The 22,161-nt window shown below is 38.8% G+C and overlaps 1 protein-coding gene and 1 long non-coding RNA gene across 4 annotated transcripts; both read right to left on the bottom strand.

Moving 5' to 3' along the window:
- Positions 1-515: 515 nt before the first annotated feature.
- LOC117495199 (location of vulva defective 1-like) lies at positions 516-21,741 on the bottom strand. Of its 3 annotated transcripts, none has more exons than XM_034146339.1 (13): positions 21,581-21,741; positions 16,667-16,862; positions 16,398-16,537; positions 16,200-16,297; positions 5,131-5,665; positions 4,951-5,004; positions 4,808-4,867; positions 4,273-4,353; positions 4,079-4,170; positions 3,914-3,972; positions 1,519-1,689; positions 1,378-1,409; positions 516-1,249 (listed from the first exon to the last, which is right to left on the bottom strand). In XM_034146339.1, the coding sequence occupies exons 1-13, from the start codon at positions 21,611-21,613 to the stop codon at positions 1,145-1,147; spliced, it is 1,656 nt and encodes a 551-aa protein (XP_034002230.1). In that variant the 5' UTR covers positions 21,614-21,741; the 3' UTR covers positions 516-1,144. The 3 variants fall into 3 exon arrangements, with proteins under 3 accessions (XP_034002230.1, XP_034002229.1, XP_034002231.1); XM_034146338.1 differs by having other exon boundaries at positions 516-1,252; XM_034146340.1 differs by lacking the exons at positions 16,200-16,297; positions 16,398-16,537; positions 16,667-16,862; positions 21,581-21,741 and adding exons at positions 5,767-5,858; positions 5,959-6,098; positions 6,228-6,423; positions 7,435-7,573 and having other exon boundaries at positions 516-1,252.
- Positions 13,232-13,973, bottom strand: LOC117495233. The gene is made up of 3 exons (XR_004557167.1): positions 13,917-13,973; positions 13,774-13,833; positions 13,232-13,313 (listed from the first exon to the last, which is right to left on the bottom strand). It is a non-coding gene; the product is annotated as an uncharacterized LOC117495233 (long non-coding RNA).
- Positions 21,742-22,161: the final 420 nt, after the last annotated feature.

Here is a 22,161-nt window from a genome sequence, read left to right on the forward strand (position 1 = left end):
TCACAGAAAATGAGCCAAGGCCATTGAGGGTTTGACTTTTTTTTTTATCAAATCATTTTTCTTTAGCTAAATAATGAAAACGGGTCCCACAGACCCGAATACCATACAAGGGTTAAAGAGTACTATTTAGTAAATGTTCATCTGATTGATTTACCTTTGCCCTTCAACACAAGGGAAAATGTGAGTCATTCGTTATCATTTAATACCATCTATGTTTATTACTGTAATACAGTACATCAGATTATATCAGTTGTATCATGAGAGAAGCACATACCACACAGTTACTGATGATCTCACAGTAAAACCTCCCTTCAGAGGACTTGCCTGGTACGAGGAGATACATAACTACAAAAAAAAAGTAAATATCTGAAGTTTGAACGTGCTGTCTGTCTAATCTCTGATAAGAAATATCAGGGCCTAATTTATTAAACTAACCTTGGAAAATGAAAGCGCTGAAACAATTTTTGCTTTTTGAACATGCTGGCTTTATTTTGAGACCAGATTCAACACCATGATAACATTTGAGTATTTTTTTATTTAGAAAAAGATAAATAGATTTATTTTAGGTCAGTATACAAACATATTTTACTGTAACACATGCACAACACACAGTGAAAATGTGACTCTAGACTGCATTTAACCCATCCAAGTATTACAATCATTGGGCAGCTACTTTAAGGTGCCAGGGGAGCAGTGTAGGGTTCCTTGTTTTGCTCAAGGGCACCTCAGCAGTGTCCAAGAGGCGAACTGGCACTTCTCCAGGCATCACTCCACAATTGGTACTGAGTCCTTTTCGGGACTTGAACCAGCAAGTCTCCATTTCCCAGGCCATGTCTCATTGGCATTTTTATGAATTATTATATATTTTATGAAATATAATTAATAACTTTCAAATGTCAGTCAATCAAATTCAAATTACAAACCCAATATTATAAATGACAAATGTTCCTCGTTGCCTTGCACTCTGTACAGCATTCTGGGAATGGACCCTCCCTTCCAAAAACAAAAAACTACCCTAAAAATAACCCTGGTTATCTGAAGAAAAAGGGAGAAAACTTCAGGAAGGCAAGTGAAGAGGGATCCATCTCCCAGGACGGACACATGTGAATTACATAATAAAGCTTGATGCCCAGGGCTACTTTTCCTAACACCAAAATATCCCAAAAGAGACCGCAAAAGCAAAACACAAGTTTCCAACGCCGAGGATTACTTGGACAGCGATCACAATCACTGCTGCTGCACTGAGCTTCTTCTGAAATGTAGAGGTACAGTGGTAAATACCTGATCAAGTTGCATTTGTATGTATGATTAATGTACGATTGTTAATGAAAAGTTATTAAGACATGGTATTTTGTCATGATGTGGACAGGCGCTGACCTTTTTTCTTTCGTTTCTGTTTTTGGAACTCCCTGTAAAAGAAAATAGTGACATACGTTATATTTTCTTCTTCAAAAGAATCCATTCTGTATTAATGCGTGGTATTATAATCTTTTTAAATGTATACAACTAGTCATTTACCTATTTTGCTTCCACCCAGTATGGTTTTTCTGTGAATACTGCTTATATATACCCATATTACAAACAGGAGAATCCACACTGTGTAAGCCATCATCACTTTCACTGGCCAAGAGTCCTCCCTTTCCTTTCCACAGTTGTTAAACTCCAAAACACCTAGAAAAATGGTAGCGGCTGTGGAGAAAAGAAAATGTAAATCAGAACAACACATAGGCAGCTGTCTGAAGAGTTTATGCAAGGATCATAAGTCAAAAACCCTCAAAGTACACCCTGTAGGGAGTAAAACTCTAACACACAAAAGACCTCCCCAAAACGCCTCGTTGGAGATTCCTCATTTTCCAATGTTTTCTTCCTGGGTATCGTGACGTAGGGATACCCAGTAGCCACGCCCAGAGCTATGGCCGCACCCTCTGCCAGCCGAACATATATACTGTTGGAAGCTCAGGTTCAGTTCAAAACTGTATCCAGTCATGCCAACGAGGGTCTGTTTCCTGTCTTGTGAGGGGAAATCTTCAATGTATGCCTTACCGTGGCAGAACTACGACGAAGTCAGTGGTTGACATTTCTTGTTAACACTGTTCCTTCAGATGTTCGAGCTGGTATTGTACTGTGTGCGCGGCATTTCATGGACCAAAGCTTCGCAAACATTGCAGCGATTCCTGCCGGATATGCACAGCGTAGGACACTGAAGGATGCTGTTCCTACTCTATTTGGACCAGCGGGAGATTCGGTACACAACCTGTAAGTATGCATTGTTGTTTGTGTATTTATGATGTTTAAAACAAACAAGGTATCTACCACGACTGTTTAAATTGGTAAACGTTTTTCGGACTGCTAAGCCATTGACACAGTGCTAACTGGGCTAACTAAGTTGCTAGCGTTTCCATATATCAACTCCAATGTCAGCAGATGGCCTTACATGTATCTCATAGCAGGAGAATGTCTTCATTCACACACAAAATACTCATAGACAGTATACTCCGGGTGATTTACCGTACGGTAAGTCGCGAAACTTAATTACATTATAGTTGGCGTTCCTAGCGTGTATGCTACCGAGCTAAACAAGAAGGCTACCAAGAGCTAGACATGCTAGGGAAAACATTGTTTTTATGCCAGCTGGCAAGCTAACGAACCTAAAACAACTAAGTGTCTCTAATATTTTGTGATTTGCATTTGATTTCGTCCAGCCAGATCAGGAAACTCCTGGCGTATCCGGCGGACAACACATGACGGGATGACCACTCTGATGCCTCGTCCTAAAAAGCCCCAGCACCAGCTTACAAAGCTGCAATAAGCAAGATGCCGAAAACGCCTATAAGGGGAGGAATGGATGATATACAGTGTATGTATATTTACACATGTTCATTTTGTACATTTCTAAAAATAAAGTTGGATGGAAATACTTAGTAGCCTTTCTTCCCTGAATTATTTGCTCCAATAACATATCATTTTGATGTTCCGCTCAGAGCCGAAAAAAAGCACTGTGTTAGACATGGGCGGAGCCTCTCTGGTGGTTGACTAATCAGAACAGAGTGGCCGAGCTGACCAATCGGAGCACACTGGGCTCACAGGGAGGTGGGGGCAGGAGCTCCAACAAGCCGTTTAGGACAGAGAGTGAATACCGGTGAATACACATACTATACAGAAATGCTGTATGAGAAACCAATGTGAGTTTGGAAAATTGCACAGTATAAATCTATTTTAGTAGACATCAACAATGGAATTATGATCAGTAGAAACGGCCATGACATGGGCCCTTTAAGATATTTTTGGGAAATTGTGCTTAATTGAGTCTCCAGACCATGACAAAAGCTGGTACACTCAGCATTAGCTGGCCATGTCCAATGGTCCACCTGCTAGCTCGTCTACAACTGAGTAAGTATGATATGAAAGGAACATTTGTAAGTTTTAGGGGTGTTGGTTGGAGAATTTTGTAACATTTAGATCAAAACAGGCTACCTGTTTCACCCTGTTTTAGGTAGTTGTGCTAGGCTATGCTAACTAGCTGTTAGCTTTTGCCATTAAGGATATTTACTGGATAGGCTATGTACGAGAGTCATTTTGTACTGTGATATACAAAACAAATTATGGTAATCTCCTTTGATTGTTGTATTTGGCTCAAACTGTCCAAAAAAGGCACAAAACAAGTGTCCAGGTCATGTATGCTTGAAGTGAAGATTATGCACTGCCCACACACAGACTTTAGCGGTATTTGTTGGATTAAGTAAAATACCCAAATGTTCCACAAACTGTGAATTGGCAAGAATGCATATAAGCGTATTTCCCAAAATGTCAAACTATTGCTTTAAAGTCATTTAAAAAGTGTTCTCAGATAGGTAAGTGAATGCAGTAAAGTAGGTTTACAGTATCTGTTAACATTTTGTAAATATACACTTACTTGTAAAAATACAGTGGATGACAGAACACACTTTGATGGTAAGCTCACTGATCTCCTTTCTGGAACCGAACAAAAGACAAACACAAACAGCTGTGCATAAAAGTGTTGATGAAAGGGTAAAGTCAAATATTCATGCAGAAGAAGTCAAGAGGAAGTTGGACTTACAGTTCATGACTGGGTTCAATTCGGAGACAGACGATAAACAGCTCCATGAAATTAAAGTCTATTGCAACACACACTAGAGCAATGAAAAGGCCCTAAACATGCAGACAGATCGCACACACATTAAATAGTACCTATACAGTTTAAATGTGGATGTAGATATGTAGAATTGTTGTAAATCATGAACTATGTCTCACGTTAATGGGATCAGCCAAAGAAAACAAGACCAAGGCAGGTATCTCCACGGCTGCACAAAGCACACGGCTTAATATCTTCACCTACAAAATAATTCAAATTAACTTTCAATTATTGTAATTAATTAATAGTATTCACTTAGGGTTTATTTTTAAAGGCACAGATACATAACGGAAACTTGCTTAGCCAATTTCTCCATAATATTTAAAGCCTATTCTGATTTGTAATGCTTGTCTCAGTATATGGGCTTTTAAATTCAATTACATTTTTTAAAGGACATACCTAAAAGTGAATAAAAATAAATGCACAAAACAATAAACAGAAAATACATATGACCAAAAACGACATAAAATCTGTACAATACAACGAAACCCCAGTTTTTTTTCCCCTCCAAAAATCGTCAAATGTAATAACATTCTGTAGTTACCTCTCTATATAGTTTAAATTGCTCATTTAAGCACTAGATCCAAATGACCTACCTACCGATGCACAAAAGAGTCACAGAAAACAACACAAGCCCTAAAACTCACAGGATACCTTATTTAGATGATGCAAACGGGGTCCGTTGATGAGAAGAGTTATTAACAAAGGCAGTTCCTGTGGAGAGATGCAATGAGACAGGAATTCATCTTCTGCTATAATTTTTTTTACCAGGTGGCATAAATTAATAACAATCATACCGTTTTGACGGCCACCAAAACACTGTCAGCAATCATCAATACAGTAGCCGGTTCCTGAAGAAAAAACAAGAAAGGTGTGGAGCTGTGTAAATGCAGATATTGATATTCATTTATTAATTAATAGATTTCCACACAATAAAAAAAAGCTCAATCGAATCGTCCTTCTGTGTCCATGCTTACCTGTAATTTAGTTACATTTGTAGCAATTGGCGTTGTAGTACTTGTAGTAATTTGAGTTGTAGTAATTGTAGTAGTTGGAGTTGTAGTAATTGGCGTTGTAGTACTTGTAGTATTTGGAGTTGTAGCAATTGGCGTTGTAGTACTTGTAGTAGTTGGAGTTGTAGCAATTGGCGTTGTAGTACTTGTAGTAGTTGGAGTTGTAGCAATTGGCGTTGTAGTACTTGTAGTAATTTGAGTTGTAGTAATTGGCGTTGTAGTACTTGTAGTATTTGGAGTTGTAGCAATTGGCGTTGTAGTACTTGTAGTAATTTGAGTTGTAGTAATTGGCGTTGTAGTACTTGTAGTATTTGGAGTTGTAGCAATTGGCGTTGTAGTACTTGTAGTATTTTGAGTTGTAGTAATTGGCGTTGTATTACTTGTAGTAGTTGGAGTTGGTGCAATTGGCAATGTAGTAGAAGTTGTTGTTGGTGCGGGCAACTTGACCACAAAATCCACTCGTTCCCAGAAAGTGTCAAAATACTGAAGAAATGTGGCTCTGCAACATATCAGGGATGCAAAGATATAAATATCAATCATTGTGCTCCATGTGGAAGGCCTAATATTGAATCATGAAGGACAGTCAAAGTGTGCAAATACCTAAAAGTGTAGTCCAAGTTTTCTTCCGGCGCCGTCCAGTTTACTGCAAACACACTCTTTTCTGAACTGAATCTTTGACTAACAGCGTTGTCCTGAGGCGAGAGGAGAAGAGTAAAGCATCCAGAAGTAGCTTTATAGGGTTCATTTAAAAGTGTTAATGAAATAGGATTGGAGATAATGATGGTGTCTTACCGGTAAACCATTGCACGACAGGAGTCGAGTTTCCTGAGAATCAAGCACGATGAATTTCCCAACTACGTTCTCCGTGCCCGTTATTCGAGCCTCCAACATGAATCCTGTGAACTTATTGGATTGCTTGCTCTTGAGACAAACTTGGAAAAAGGTTTGAAGATTTATCAAAGAGAAGGGGAGGAACAGAAAATGAACACAGTAGTAAGTGGATGACCACTGCAACAAAGATTAATAGTGATTAACAAGCTTCAGGAAAATATTCTCTGTACCTGTGATAGGTTGTCCACGTGGGGCGCGATCGTATGTGATCTCAAAGGGTGGTTCAGTTCTCTGGGGTTCATACGGTATCCCGTTTCTATCTCTATGCACAGGTAACATAGAGACACACGACTCTGGGAATTTACCATTTGAATACCCATGCACCTTTGTGATGATCTCAAGGCTAATCAAAATCCACAACCACATCTGTAAAACAAAAGGACTTTATCAACCTTTTTCGTAAACACATAGAAAGTGGGAATCAATGGTGGAATGTAAATATTTACTCATGTGCTTTAGTATTTGTACTTTTGCTTACGTACTTCTATTATATGCAACTTCACTTCACTACATCTCAGAGGTAACGGCTGTTCTTTTTACTGCACTACAGTTGTCTCACAGTTTTAGTAGCTTAGCAGTTCAATTTAAAGTTCATCCCCTTCCTGTTCGGTGAAAACAATGCACTACCAAATTTGATAATTGTGAATTTGAATGTTTCGGACAATCTGAAGAGTGAAGAAAGTTAATTTGTGTGTCCAGAAAAACTTGCAAACTTCCAAAGCTAGAAAAAGACGATTTAAAAATGCTTGTTGGAACAGCTGGGAATTGCATCTTCACAAAGTTGAAAACAGGGCTGTTTTTCTGAGCTCATGGAAAAGTGACTTCTTAGAGAAATGTGGTTCTCACAGGATAGTGACCCTACAAACATGGGATTATTTTATTGAATACGATGCACTTCTGTAGATTAAACTACCAAAGAGTATATAAAGGAGTTTAAAATATAACAACCTTTAACATCTACAGCAGTAAAATGATAACTAATGTTACTGAAATATTTAGAAATCTACCAAAAAATATAAAAAAATGTAATATTCATTGGATGCATTGGTACCATAAGTATACACATACATTGTTATTTTGAAACAGGACAACAACAGAGCTACAAAACCCATACTTTTAACCCAATATACATTCAAACACCCTTAAACTAACTCATCTCTTTAACCTGATAGCCAAAAATGCAGTTTGCTGGAATTAGTAATATGAAATGTGTGTGGGAATCTGTATTGGAAAATAGGAATAACTCAAACTAAATTAAGGCTAAAAGTAAATAACAAGCATTTTAACGATTGCTTTCACTGTTTAATTTAATTTCTAAGACCAGTATTGAATAATAACAGTAAAAGCACAATGAGAGTAACAACCCTTTACTCTTACCTTCAAATATTTGTTTACAAGGTCCGGTACCATGAAACCAGAAGGTGAGATGTCACACTTTACTAAAACTCACTGTTTAATCCCTCTAAGAAAACCTCAGATCCTCCTTCCTCTACGGTGTGCAGTGTGTTTGTCAGAGAGCAGCGCAAAACAGCCTGAAGGAGGAAGTTATAAAGGGCAATCTAAGTGCACGGCTTGAACCCACCCACATGCAGTTTATGATCAAGAAAACAGTTCCACTTTGCTTAGACCTGTCTCATATCTCTTATACTGTATCGTGTTGTTTTCTAACAGTGTGTTGGTTCCTTTGAAACTGTAGTCTATTGTAAATACTTGGACTTTCATATATTTTTTCTGTGCCACTTTCTTTGTACTTCTGGAGTATTTTTACTGTGTATGTAAAGGGTTAAACCAGTTCATTGTTAAACAAATAAGTTAAGTTAAAAAAGTGTCACCCCCATATTTTTTATTGTTGATATCTCTTAGAAGTCATTAAAATGTATTACATTGGAACTGTGTGGCGGACTGATCACTAGAGGGTGATACCACTCGGGAGGATCTAGAACCCTGCAAGGGCAGAAACCTGCAGTTGAGCTACAAACAGCTAACATTTCTGCCTTGTGTGTTTGTCATATACAGGTGGGTTCTAAGTCCTTCAAATGACACCATAGTGTCCCAGTATAAGGGGTATAAGTGTTGTGAGTGTGTTTAGGCAGTTATGTATAGTTATGTGCAATGTGACGCTAGCGGCTAGCGGCTAGCGGAGCTAACGCTAAGGTGAAGGTGAAACAGTACTACGTAGACACGTGTTGCTTGGTGTATGATGTACATTTTACTATGAGAGGTATATTGTGTTTATGCATATAGGTTATATATGTTTCTTTGAAGTGTGTGTGTATTGTATTGGAATTTGAGTGTGAGGACACAGTGAGTTCTGAGTGTGACGATTTATTGTACATTTCTGTTGTATTTTTTTACCATGATGTCATCATTATGATAAATGCTGTTGCCTCATTATTCTCTAATGTTGTTGCCTCATAGAAATGAGCATAGATAAATGCTTTTGTTGTGGATTGTTTCCAAATAAGAAGATTCAATCCTGCAGTTGAGCTACAAACAGCTAACATTTCTGCCTCGTGTGTTTGTCATATACAGAGGTAGAGTCTGCTGCTGGCCCAGGTAGCCTACCCCTAGGCCTGAGGCCAGTAACATGTACAGTCGTATTTGTAGTATTAGTACTTTTACTGAAGTAAATGATCTGAATACATTCCCCACCATGACTATTATATTGTTTTGATTTTTTTTTTTTCCTTTAAAAAAAACAAAACATGTTATCAATGCCACAGCTAGTAATAATGATTTAGCAAAGCCAATGTAAAACTAATTATGATCACTCTGATCACTTGGACACTTTTGAAAAAGTTTGTCCAGATTGAAGTGGCAGAGGTCCATTTATTGAGAAAAAAAGTTTTGGTCAAGGTTTACTTATTGTGTGAGCCATCTACCTTAACGTGCGTAAACCTGAACCTAACCTTGGAAACTGAAAGCGCTGAAACAATTTTTGCTTTTTGAACCTGCTGGCTTTATTTTGAGACCAGATTCAACACCATGATAACATTTGAGTATTTTTTTATTTAGATAAAGATAAATAGATTTATTTTAGGTCACAGCAGCAGTATACAAACATATTTTACTGTCACAGATGCACAACACACAGTGAAAATTAGAATCTAAACCCATCCTAGTATTACAATCATTGGGCTGCAATAATAATATTACATTTGTCGGTAACGGAGTAATGTAACGCGTTACTGTTATAAATTCAGTAATCACACCACAGTTACTAACATTGCGTGAAACGCGTTATTTTGTATAAATTCAGTAATCACACTATAGTTACTAATATTGCACGAACAAATGACTAGATTGTCCCTTTGACAGACTAGACTAGTAGTTAATACATTATTCAGAAGTTTACAGTAACTTTGGATAATAACACGGCGGGTTTAATAAACGGAGCCTCTCTTTTCCTCTCTCCCTCTCCTGACAGCCCGTCTGTGTCTCATGCAGCTCGCTGATCCAGTGAATGAGTGACCCGACACGACAGTAAATAATAAACATTTATAACTAGTTTAGCTAGTTCCAGGGGTAGATAAGATTGCTAAATGTGATAGGTCTAACTTTTAACATTTTAAATATTTCAAGTCACGACAGGGATTTCCGCCGCACGTTTATATTTTCGTAACATTTGCGCGACTTGTCCACATGCAGCTGTCACAGGGGTTGAGCTGCCGACTGAGACAGAGAAATCAACAGCTATAACTTTCGAGGGGTGGAGGTATGCCCATTATTTTAAATTTGTCAGAAGAAAGGACAGGAATGTGACGGTAAGGTGCACCGCTGCAAACACAACAACATCACACCTCTCCAAGCACCTGCAGAGGCAACATGCTAACACGAAGCTAGTAGCTAAAGACCCCCGAACCCAGAGTGATGATGTTGAGTGAGTGCCAACTCCGAACAAGCAGCAACAACTATAATTTTCACCGTTATTAACTTGTGTTATGTCTTCCTTATTGCAATAGTAATTGTTATATGTGTGCACATGTAGGCCTACGTTTTAAGTTTAGGCTATAGGCTGTTGCTGAGTAACGCAAAAGTAATGTAAAGAAACGAGTAACGAGTAAAGTAACGAGTTACTTTATGTAGACAGTAACGAAGTAAAGTAATGTATTACTTTTTTTTTTTTTTTAAAGTAATATGTAATATATTACTTTTTTTGAGTAACGACCCCATCTCTGTTGGGTAGCTACTTTCAGGTGCAGGGGAGCAGTGTATGCTTCCTTGTTTTGCTCAAAGGCACCTCAGCAGTGTCCAAGAGGCAAACTGGCACTTCTCCAGGTATCAGTCCACATTGGTACTGAGTCCTTTTCGGGACTTGAACCAGCGAGTCTCCGTTTCCCAGGCCAAGTCTCATTGGCATTTTTATGAATTCATTAATAACTTTCAAATGTCAGTCAATCAAATTCAATTTACAAACCCAATATTACAAATTACAAATGTTCCTCGTTGCCTTGCCTTGTACAGCATTCTGGAAATGGACCCTCCCTTCCAAAAACAAAAAACTACCCTGAAAATAACCCTGATTATCTGAAGAAAAAGGGAGGAAACTTCAAGAAGGCAAGTGAAGAGGGATCCATCTCCCAGGACGGACACATGTGAATTACATGCAAATAAAGCTTGATGCCCTCGCCTACTTTTCCTAACACCAAAATATCCCAAAAGAGACAGCAAAAGCAAAACACAAGTTTCCAACGCTGAGGATTTCTTGGACAGCGATCACAATCACCTTTTTTTCTCCTGTAAAAGAAAATAGTGACATACATTATATTTTCTTCTTCAAAATAATCCATTCTGTATTAATGCATGGTATTATAATTTTTAACTGTATACTACTAGTCATTTACCTATTTTGCTTACATATACCCATATTACAAAGAGGAGAATCCACACTGTGTAAGCGATCATCACTTTCACTAGCCAAGAGTCTAAGTCCTTTCCACAGTTGTCAAACTTCAAAACACCAAGAAAAATGAGGACGGTTGTGTAGAAAAGATAATGTAAATCAGAACAACACATAGGCAACTGTCTGAAGAGTTTATGCAACTCAGGATCATAAACAAGTCTCTTAAAGCATTAGTTTAAGATTTTTTGGGAACATTTGCTTAATTGAGTCTCCAGACCAGACAAAAGCTGGTACACTAGGACGTCTAAAACTAAGTAAGTATGATATGAAAGGAACATTTGTAAGTTTTAGGGGTGTTGGTTGGAGAATTTTGTAACAGATCAAGACATGCTACCTGTTTCTCCCTGTTTTAGGTAGTTGTGCTAGGCTATGCTAACTAGCTGCTAGCTTTAGCCATTTGGATATTTACTTGATATGTACGAGTCATTTTGTATTGTGATATAGAAAAGAATTATGCTAATCTGCTTTGATTGTTGTATTTGTCTCAAACAGTCCAAAAAAGGCACAAAACAAGTGTCCAGCTCATGTATGCTTGAAGTGAAGACGAGTATGTGCGGATCAGCTGTGTGGGATTGTGGAGCTTCTATTCAACCTGAGCCTGAAGCAAGGCAGGGTACCACAACTGTGGAAGACGTCCTGTGTGGTACCTGTGCCAAAGACCCCTCGCCCCAAGGAATTAGCTACCGGCCGGTGGCGCTGACATCACAGCTGATGAAGACCCTGGAGAGGCTGGTCCTTGGACACCTCCGGCCCCTTGTGGGACCATCAATGGACCCGCTGCAGTTCGCCTACCAGCCTGCCATCGGGGTGGATGACGCCGTCATCTACCTGCTGCAGGTGGGAGAGGTCCCTCTCCCACCTGGAGAAGCCTGGGGGGGGGGCACTGTGAGGATCATGTTCTTTGATTTTTCCAGTGCCTTCAACACCATCCAGCCCCCGCTCCTGGGGGACAAGCTGCAGCTGTCGGGGGTGGATCACCACCTCACCTCCTGGATCCTGGACTACCTCACCAACCGCCCACAGTACGTGAGGACCAGGGAGTGTCAATCAGACACCATCATCAGCAGTACGGGGCCCCCCAGGGGACAGCTCCTTCAGTGACAGGCTGCTGCACCCCAGCTGTCACACGGAGGAAGGTCCTTCCTTCCTGCAGCGGTCAGACTATACAAGCAGCACAGCCCCTAGTAGACCCCCCCTCCCCCACACACAACACAGACTATATCACCCCTTGCTGCTAAATACCAATCAACTATGTGCAATATGTGCTATATGTGCAATATATATATATGCCGTTAATAACTGTGTAATTTATACCTGGCTGCTAAATCCTTAGAACCGTTACAAGGTGTGTTTGTGTTTGTTGCATTTTGTATTTTGTAAATTGTGTAACTTGCTGCTGTTAAATACCATCAAACTATGTGCAATATGTGCTATATGTGCAATACATACATTATATACATATGCCATTAATAACCGTGTTATATATACCTGGCTGCTAAATCCTAAGAACTGTTACAGGATTTGTAATTTGAAAAGTATTTTTTTCTTTATTTTTATTTTTTTTATTATATTTGTATTATATCATAACTTAGTACTTTTTTTTAACATATGTAACATTAAGCTGTCTGTGGCTCTTTCCTGCTGTAACAATGCAAATTTCCCCTCTGTGGGACTAATAAAGGTATTCTGATTCTGATTCTGATATGCACTGCCCACACACAGACTTTAGCGGTATTTGTTGGATTAAGTAAAATACCCAAATGTTCCAAGAACTGTGAATTGGCAAGAATGCATATAAGCGTATTTCCCAAAATGTCAAACTATTGCTTTAAAGTCATTTCAAAAGTATTCTCAGAAAATGAATGCAATAAAGTAGGTTTACAGTATCTGTTAAGATTTGATAAATATTCTTACTTGTAAAACTCCAGTGGATGACAGAACACACTTTGATGGTAAGCTCACTGATCTCCTTTCTGGAACCGAACAAAAGCCAAACACAAACAGCTGTGCATAAAAGTGTTGATGAAAGGGTAAAGTCAAATATTCATGCAGAAGAAGTCAAGAGGAAGTTGGACTTACAGTTCATGACTGGGTTCAATTAGCAGACAGACGATAAACAGCTACATGAAATTAAAGGCTATTGCAACACACACTAGAGCAATGAAAAGGACCTAAACATGCAGACAGATCGCACACACATTAAATAGTACCTATACAGTTTAAATGTGGATGTAGATATGGAGAATTGTTTAAATCATGAACTATTTCTCACGTTAATGGGATCAGCCAAAGAAAACAAGACCAAGGCAGGTATCTCCACGGCTGCACAAAGCACACGGCTTAATATCTTCACCTACAAAAGAATTAAAATTAACTTTAAATTATTGTAATTAATTAATAGTATTCACTTAGGGTTTATTTTTAAAGGCACAGATACATACAGTAAGGGAAACTTGCTGAGGCAATTTCTCCATAATATTTAAAGCCTATTCTGATTTGTAATGCTTGTCTCAGTATATGGGCTTTTAAATTCAATTACATTTTTTAAAGGACATACCTAAAAGTGAATACAAATAAATGCAGAAAACAATAAACAGAAAATACATATGACCAAAAACGACATAAAATCTGTACAATACAACGAAACCCCAGTTTTTTTTTTTTCTCCAAAAATCGTTAAATGTAATAACATTCTGTAGTTACCTCTCTATATAGTTTAAATTGCTAATTTAAGCATTAGATCCAAATGACCTACCTACCGATGCACAAAAGAGTCACAGAAAACAACACAAGCCCTAAAACTCACAGGATACCTTATTTAGATGATGCAAACGGGGTCCGTTGATGAGAAGAGTTATTAACAAAGGCAGTTCCTGTGGAGAGATGCAATGAGACAGGAATTCATCTTCTGCTATAATTTTTTTTACCGGGTGGCATAAATTAATAACAATCATACCATTTTGACGGCCACCAAAACACTGTCAGCAATCATCAATACAGTAGCCGGTTCCTGAAGAAAAAACAAGAAAGGTGTGGAGCTGTGTAAATGCAGATATTGATATTCATTTATTAATTAATAGATTTCCACACAATAAAAAAAACTCAATCGTCCTTCTGTGTCCATGCTTACCTGTAATTTAGTTACATTTAAGGAGACTTCTTGAGTGGTCCTGCTTGGTTTTGCAGTACTCGGCTCTGTTGTATCGGGTTCATTTGTACTTGTAGAACTTGGCATCGTAGAACCTGATGTTGGCTTTGTAGCAATTGGCGTTGTAGTACTTGTAGTAGTTGTTGTAATTGGTGTTGTAGTACACTGTAAAATGTTTGGCTGTAAAATTACAGTAAATTACTGGCTACTAGTTGCATGGATTTCACAGTAATTTACTGTAAATATTTCACAGTAATTGACTGTAAACATTTCACAGTAATTTAGAATAAAAGTACAGCTAAATACTGTGACTTTACAGTTGCCATGCCCATGGAATTACTGTGATGGAGAAGTACAGAGCTGTGGTATTATGGTACCTTGCTGTACATAAATTACAGTAATTACCTGTATTTTCACACTTTTACTGTAGAAGTAATGCAACACAGTAGCCAGTAATTTACTGTAAATATAAACATGTAAATAATACGATAATATATTGTAAATTTGACTAGTTAACTGGGATTTTACCATAACTACACAATTCAATCAGCTCAATCAACAAAGAAAAACAAAGAAAAAGAAAATGCCCATTTAAACTTTTTATTACTCCATTGAAGTGCAAAGTACATTTCACAGTGTCTTGGACATGTTGTTACGGCCCCAACCTCTACACCGCGGTAGTGGCTCGTGCTGAGACCCGCAACATGAAAGAATACACGCAAAAACCAGTACTTGGTAATGAGCATTTATTGATAATCAGCCGTTTGCTCACACAAGCGAAACGGGAAACAAAAATAGGTCTGGAGGACTGGCCAAAAGGAACAAACAGAAGGAGGGAACCCGAGCCAGCCACACCACGGACCGTAGGACCCAGAGCTCCCCCCCCCCGCAACCAGAAATCAATTATAAACCCTATGGGAAACAAAATAAAGCCGCGAAAACTGGACTACCAGGTCCTCCAGGCTAAACATAAACACATCTGCAAAAATATGGCTTACAGCTCAAAATGGCAAAGAGGTATGGAGAGTGTCTCCCGGCGTTAGGATAGGCGAGACATCCTTCTCCTCCAGCTTCTCTTTATATATACACGGCTGAGTGGAATTAGGAACACCTGGGCAGAGGCGGAGCCTGGGGCAGACCAGGTGCACCTGGGCAGAGGCGGAGCCAGGGGCAGACCAGGTGCACCTGGGCAGAGGCGGAGCCAGGGGCAGACCAGGTGCACCTGGGCAGAGGCGGAGCCAGGGGCAGACCAGGTGCACCAGCGCAGCAGGGAGACAGAAAAGAAAACAAGGAGGGCAGCACGTAACACATGTCTACACAGACATCCACTCAAAGTCAACAATTTTTCTGAAGAATGTGCTGACATGGGGGTTTAAATTGCCATGCCTCTTTTTGGCTTTCCAGCCCGTCTCAGGATTAATGCCCAGGAAGCACCTGAAAACATTTATTTTAAGGTACATGCAGCTGTGCCCCTTTCAATTTAAGTAAAACCTGCACCAAAGAAAGAAATTAGTATTTAAAGCCAAGCAAGAGCGATAAAAGCAAGAAAATCACTTAATTTGTTATGTTATCACAGAGGATGGTCTGAATACAGTATTTTACTATGAAATAATACAGTAACATGTTGTGACATCCTGGTAATAATTTATCCTGTACATTCACAGTAATTAACTGTGCCTGCATTGATTTCACTGTGAAATTCAAAATTACAGTATTATATTGAGAACATTACAGGTAAAGACTGTAAAGTGGTAAAACAGAAATGTATTGTAAAATATTACAGCTAAATATTGTAAAATCATGATAATATTTTACAGCGTACTTGTAGTAATTGGCGTTGTCATACTTGTAGTAATTGGAGTTGTTGTAATTGGTGTTGTACAGTAGTAGATGGCGTAGAAGTTGTTGTTGGTGATGGTGCGGTTACAGGAACTTGACATTTAAATCCACTCGTTCCCAGAAAGTGTCAAAATACTGAAGAAATGTGGCTCTGCAACATATCAGGGATGCAAAGATATAAATATCAATCATTGTGCTCCATGTGGAAGGCCTAATATTGAATCATGAAGGACAGTCAAAGTGTGCAAATACCTAAAAGTGTATTCCAAGTTTTCTCCTTGTGCCGGCGCCATCCAGTTTACTGCAAACACACTCTTTTCTGAACTGAATCTTTGACTAACAGCGTTGTCCTGAGGCGAGAGGAGAAGAGTAAAGCATCCAGAAGTAGCTTTATAGGGTTAATTTAAAAGTGTTAATGAAATAGGATTGGAGATAATGATGGTGTCTTACCGGTAAACCATTGCACGACAGGAGTCGAGTTTCCTGAGAATCAAGCACGATGAATTTCCCAACTACGTTCTCCGTGCCCGTTATTCGAGCCTCCAACATGAATCCTGTGAACTTATTGGATTGCTTGCTCTTGAGATAAACTTGGAAAAAGGTTTGAAGATTTATCAAAGAGAAGGGGAGGAACAGAAAAAGAACACAGTAGTAAGTGGATGACCACTGCAACAAAGATTAATAGTGATTAACAAGCTTCAGGGAAATATTCTCTGTACCTGTGATAGGTTGTCCACGTGAGGCGAGATCGTGTGTGATCTCAAAGGGTGGTTCAGTTCTCTGGGGTTCATACGGTATCCCGTTTCTATCTCTATGCTCAGGTAACATAGAGACACACGACTCTGGGAATTTACCATTTGAATACCCATGCACCTTTGTGATGATCTCAAGGCTAATCAAAATCCACAACCACATCTGTAAAACAAAAGGACTTTATCAACCTTTTTCGTAAACACATAGAAAGTGGGAATCAATGGTGGAATGTAAATATTTACTCATGTGCTTTAGTATTTGTACTTTTGCTTACGTACTTCTATTATATGCAACTTCACTTCACTACATCTCAGAGGTAACGGCTGTTCTTTTTACTGCACTACAGTTGTCTCACAGTTTTAGTAGCTTAGCAGTTACATTTAAAGTCCATCCCCTTCCTGTTCGGTGAAAACAATGCACTACCAAATTTCGTGATTGTGAATTTGAATGTTTCTGAAGAGTGAAGAAAGTTAATTTGTGTGTCCAGAAAAACTTGCAGACTTCCAAAGCTAGAAAAAGACGATTTAAAATGCTTGTTGGAACAGCTGGGAATTGCACCTTCACAAAGTTGAAAACAGGGCTGTTTTTCTGAGCTCATGGAAATGTGACTTCTTAGAGAAATGTGGTTCTCACAGGATAGTGACCCTACAAACATGGGATTATTTTATTGAATGCGATGCACTTCTGTAGATTAAACTACCAAAGAGTATATAAAGGAGTTTAAAATATAACAACCTTTAACATCTACAGCAGTAAAATGATAACTAATGTTACTGAAATATTTAGAAATCTACCAAAAAATATAAAAAAATGTAATATTCATTGGATGCATTGGTACCATAAGTATACACATAGATTGTTATTTTGAAACAGGACAACAACAGAGCTACAAAACCCATACTTTTAACCCAATATACATTCAAACACCCTTAAACTAACTCATCTCTTTAACCTGATAGCCAAAAATGCAGTTTGCTGGAATTAGTAATATGAAATGTGTGTGGGAATCTGTATAGAGTGGCGAAGTCACGCCCATCTACTTCCGCCCCATGGGACCTTATTTCGGAAAAATAATGTATTGAAGTCAATGGAGAGAGAAAACTTATCTTTCGATCCCGTTTGAATTGTGCCATGAATTACACATATGATGTTTGTCAATCTTAAAAAATCATTTCCATGTCAAAAAAGTCACAGTTTGTCGTAAAACTGTTGAAATATAAGACTATGAAAAATACGCAACTAGAAAGACTACAAATCCCAGAGTCGCGTAAGTGATGTCACAATTGTTTTCCTCCACTAAGAGATAGCTAAGATCAGCGCCATATAGATATAATCTATCTATATGGCGCTGGCTAAGATAAGATAACTTTAACAAGATGCCTGTGTGCTTAGTACCAGGTTGTTATTATACCAGCAATGGGTCTTGCTCGTTCTTTCGCTTCCCGTCTGATGAAAGGACCAGGAGTGGCTTGATCAAGCTAGCTAGTAGCTAGCACGTTAGTTAGCATTACAGCCTTGTCATTTTGATTAGCCTTAACATGAAGTAACATTAAGTAACCCAAAATGTTAAACAGTAAGAGTAGTAGTCATATTTCGTGAACCCTTTGAAGAGTACTGTCACCGGTGTGATCATTCTATAATACACAATTTAAGCCCGGGGGAGAAATGCTAATGCTAACGCTAGCATCGACGATCTTCTCTACTTCATGCTATCTGCACAAATGCATACCTGCCAACCCTACCGATTTGGGCGGTAGTCTACCGCTTTTGACATGTTTCTACCGCCTACCGATTTAGCTGACTCTCCCTACCGATTTTCAATCTTCCCAAACTACAAATAAAAATGACACTACATAGACACTGGACTCGACTTTTGGCGGACACCGTTTGCAGCGTGTCTGTGATCCCATCATACAAACAGTCCTCTGTGTTTCAGTCGATCGCAAGATGTGTCTAAAAATAGAACAACAATATTCTGTTTTATCGTTAATGTCCTATAACATAATCTTCCTGTGCCAGAATAATGCACTTGAACGCATCAAAGCTTTGTGATTGGCGTGACCCCATGTATCGGGGCGTGGCTGGTAGTCAGTGGGCACTAGTTTTGCTGTGCAGTCCGCACACACAAGGCCAGAATTATGGCAGAAGCAAAAGAGCCCCAAATATATAATTTTCACTCCGAGTGGGAGGATGATTATTTTTGTATCTATTCCAATTCAAAGTCCATCTGTCTCTCATCTGCAATGCGAGCGTGGCTTTATCGAAGAAGGGTAATTTAGGAGCGGCATTTCAAAACAGTGCACAAACGCTACGAGACGGAATTCCCTCCTAATTCTGCCCTACGCTCCCAAAAGGTGAGGGACCTGAAAGGACAGCTAAATGCACAGCAGTCCATTTTCACCAGGCCCAACAACAAGAGCAAGGCTGCTACCATATAGAGATGGCAAATCCGGATCATTTTACGGACTCAGGGTCTTCTGAGTCAGTCATTGAAGAGATCCGGATCATACGAGTCATTTGAGTCATATGAGTCAGCATGACCAAGACCGTAGAAATCCTATTGGTGAAACCGAAAAGTTGTTGCATTTCACGAGCATATTATTATTCCATATATTTTGAATATATATATATATTTGTATATATATATATATATATAATATCTGCATGTATATTTTATATTTCGACATGTATATTTTATATTTTATTTTTATTTCTATTCTTGTATATTTTGTAGTTTTGTTTTATTGTAAAATGCCTTTTATGCTGCTGTAACAACAACAATTTCCCAATTTGGGATCAATAAAGTACTATCTATCTATCTATCTATCTATTAAACTGACGTTATAATTAACCTCCGCTACACAGTGTATTTTGCTTTAATAAAAAATGTTGATCACAAAAAAAAGGGTTATTTTGAGTCTGCTGTTGACTCGTGCATGAGGACGAGTCTGCTGGATCTCTGGATCTGCTGCTATATACGGCTCCGAGTCCGCACGAGTCTGCTCTGCTGTGTGTTGCACACACAGTGAGTCAGGATTTGCGAATCCGAGTCTGCTGTGGACTCGTGCATGACGACGAGTCTGCTGGATCTCTGGATCTGCTGCTATATGGTTACGGCTCCGAGTCCGCACGAGTCTGATCCGCTGTGTGTTGCAGCGAGTCAGGATTTGCGAATCTGCGAATCTGCGAATCCGAGTCTGCTGTGTGGACTCGTGCATGACGACGAGTCTGCTGGATCTCTGGATCTGCTGTTATATGGTTACGGCTCCGAGTCCACACGAGTCTGATCCGCTGTGTGTTGCAGCGAGTCAGGATTTGCGAATCTGCGAGTCTGCTGTTGGAGCCGTCGGCTCCTCTGAGTCCCCACGAGTCTGCAGGAAGTTTCACTGATCCGCGTCCCCTCCCCTGAGCCAAACGATCACTTCTGGCAGCTATCCTGTATACTTGCTAAAGGGTAGGTAGATGGACTTGGGGTACGTTGTAATGTGATTTTACATGTTATAAAGAGAGTAGCGAGTGACGCAATTTATAGTTTTAATTTGTACGTCACACCAAGTGTGGGACTCAAGGACTCGGGTTAATGGAGAGGGGAGACTCGTCATGACCAGCTCATTTCTAGGATCCGGGTTAATGATCCGGATGAATCAGGACTCGCCCATCTCTACTACCATAGCATCTTATCGTGTCAGTCACGTTCTTGCGAAACACATGAAGTCTTTCAAAGACGGCGAAGTTGTGAAAGAAGCATTCCTGGAGGCTGCCGACGCGCTTTTTGGGGACAGTACAAATAACAGTAGCATTTCAACAGGTTTTTGATATAATAAAAACTCAAGTTAGATACCGTTATTAATCAGCTGTAAGTTTTAGTTTGTTTGAACTTATTCATTATAATTATTGTACAAAATGGTATAAGAATGCAAACTTTAAGATCTGTTCTGTTTAAATTGATTATAGTCTATTATCAATTCAGGTTAAGAAACTAGTGTTGCTTGCATCCTATTTTAAAGGCATTTCTTTTTATACTCTACTAAAATGCAACAAAAAAAGGGTTTGATTCTATTAATTTTGTCTTTTTTATTGCACTTTGGCAGCAGATTCCTGTGTAGCTTCAGATCTGAGTTGTCTTATTAGTAAAACTAATTTATACTTTTGTAGCAACACTATTTTTATATAATGGCAAAGAAAGGGTTCAGAGTCTTTTCTTTTTTCCCTGTGTCATATGTGGCAGCACTGTTCAATGTTTCTTGAAAACATTACCCACTGTAGTTTGTGACGTGTGAATAAACTCCAACTCTGTATCAACAACACTGTTGTGTAACTTCAGTTAAATACTTTTATGTGTGTAGATTAGAAAGAGGTAAGATAAAGGATCTGCAGTATTTTATGAAGTATTAATCGTACAAAGGTCAGTTTTATACAAGTAGAAGTGTGTATTTACCTGGTAGTAGGCTGTCAGTAATGGCTACGCCTCTCTATTTGGACTGGTAGATCTCGGCAGACTGGTAACTTTAAAAGTAGCTCTCGGTTCAAAAAAGGTTGGGCACACATTATTTTTTTTTTGACTTGCAAAATTATCTTTTAAATTGACAAACATCATATGTGTAATTCGTGGCACAATTCAAACGGGATCGAAAGATAATCTTTCTCTCTCCATTGACTTCAATACATAATTTTTCCGAAATAAGGTCCCATGGAGGTCCACCGGAAGGGGAGGGACTTCGCCACTCTATTGGAAAATAGGAATAACTCAAACTAAATTAAGGCTAAAAGTAAATAACAAGCATTTTAACGATTGCTTTCACTGTTTAATTTAATTTCTAAGACCAGTATTGAATAATAACAGTAAAAGCACAATGAGAGTAACAACCCTTTACTCTTACCTTCAAATATTTGTTTACAAGGTCCGGTACCATGAAACCAGAAGTTGAGATGTCACACTTTACTAAAACTCACTGTTTAATCCCTCTAAGAAAACCTCAGATCCTCCTTCCTCTACGGTGTGCAGTGTGTTTGTCAGAGAGCAGCGCAAAACAGCCTGAAGGAGGAAGTTATAAAGGGCAATCTAAGTGCACGGCTTGAACCCACCCACATGCAGTTTATGATCAAGAAAACAGTTACACTTTGCTTAGACCTGTCTCATATCTCCTATACTGTATCGTGTTGTTTTCTAACAGTGTGTTGGTTCCTTTGAAACTGTAGTCTACTGTAGATACTTGGACTTTCATATATTTTTTTCTGCGCCACTTTCTTTTGTGATCTGAATACATTCCCCACCATGACTATTATATTGGTTTGATCTTTAAAAAAAAAAAAAGTATGTTATCAATGCCACGTCAGGTAATAATGATTAACAAAGCCAATGTAAAAATAATTATGATCACTCTGATCACTTGGACACTTTTGAAACAGTTTGTCCAGATTGAAGTGGCAGAGGTCCATTTATTGAGAATACATGTATGGC

Source organism: Trematomus bernacchii, unplaced genomic scaffold, assembly GCF_902827165.1.
Source record: "Trematomus bernacchii unplaced genomic scaffold, fTreBer1.1, whole genome shotgun sequence".
NCBI classification, from domain to species: Eukaryota; Metazoa; Chordata; class Actinopteri; order Perciformes; family Nototheniidae; genus Trematomus; species Trematomus bernacchii.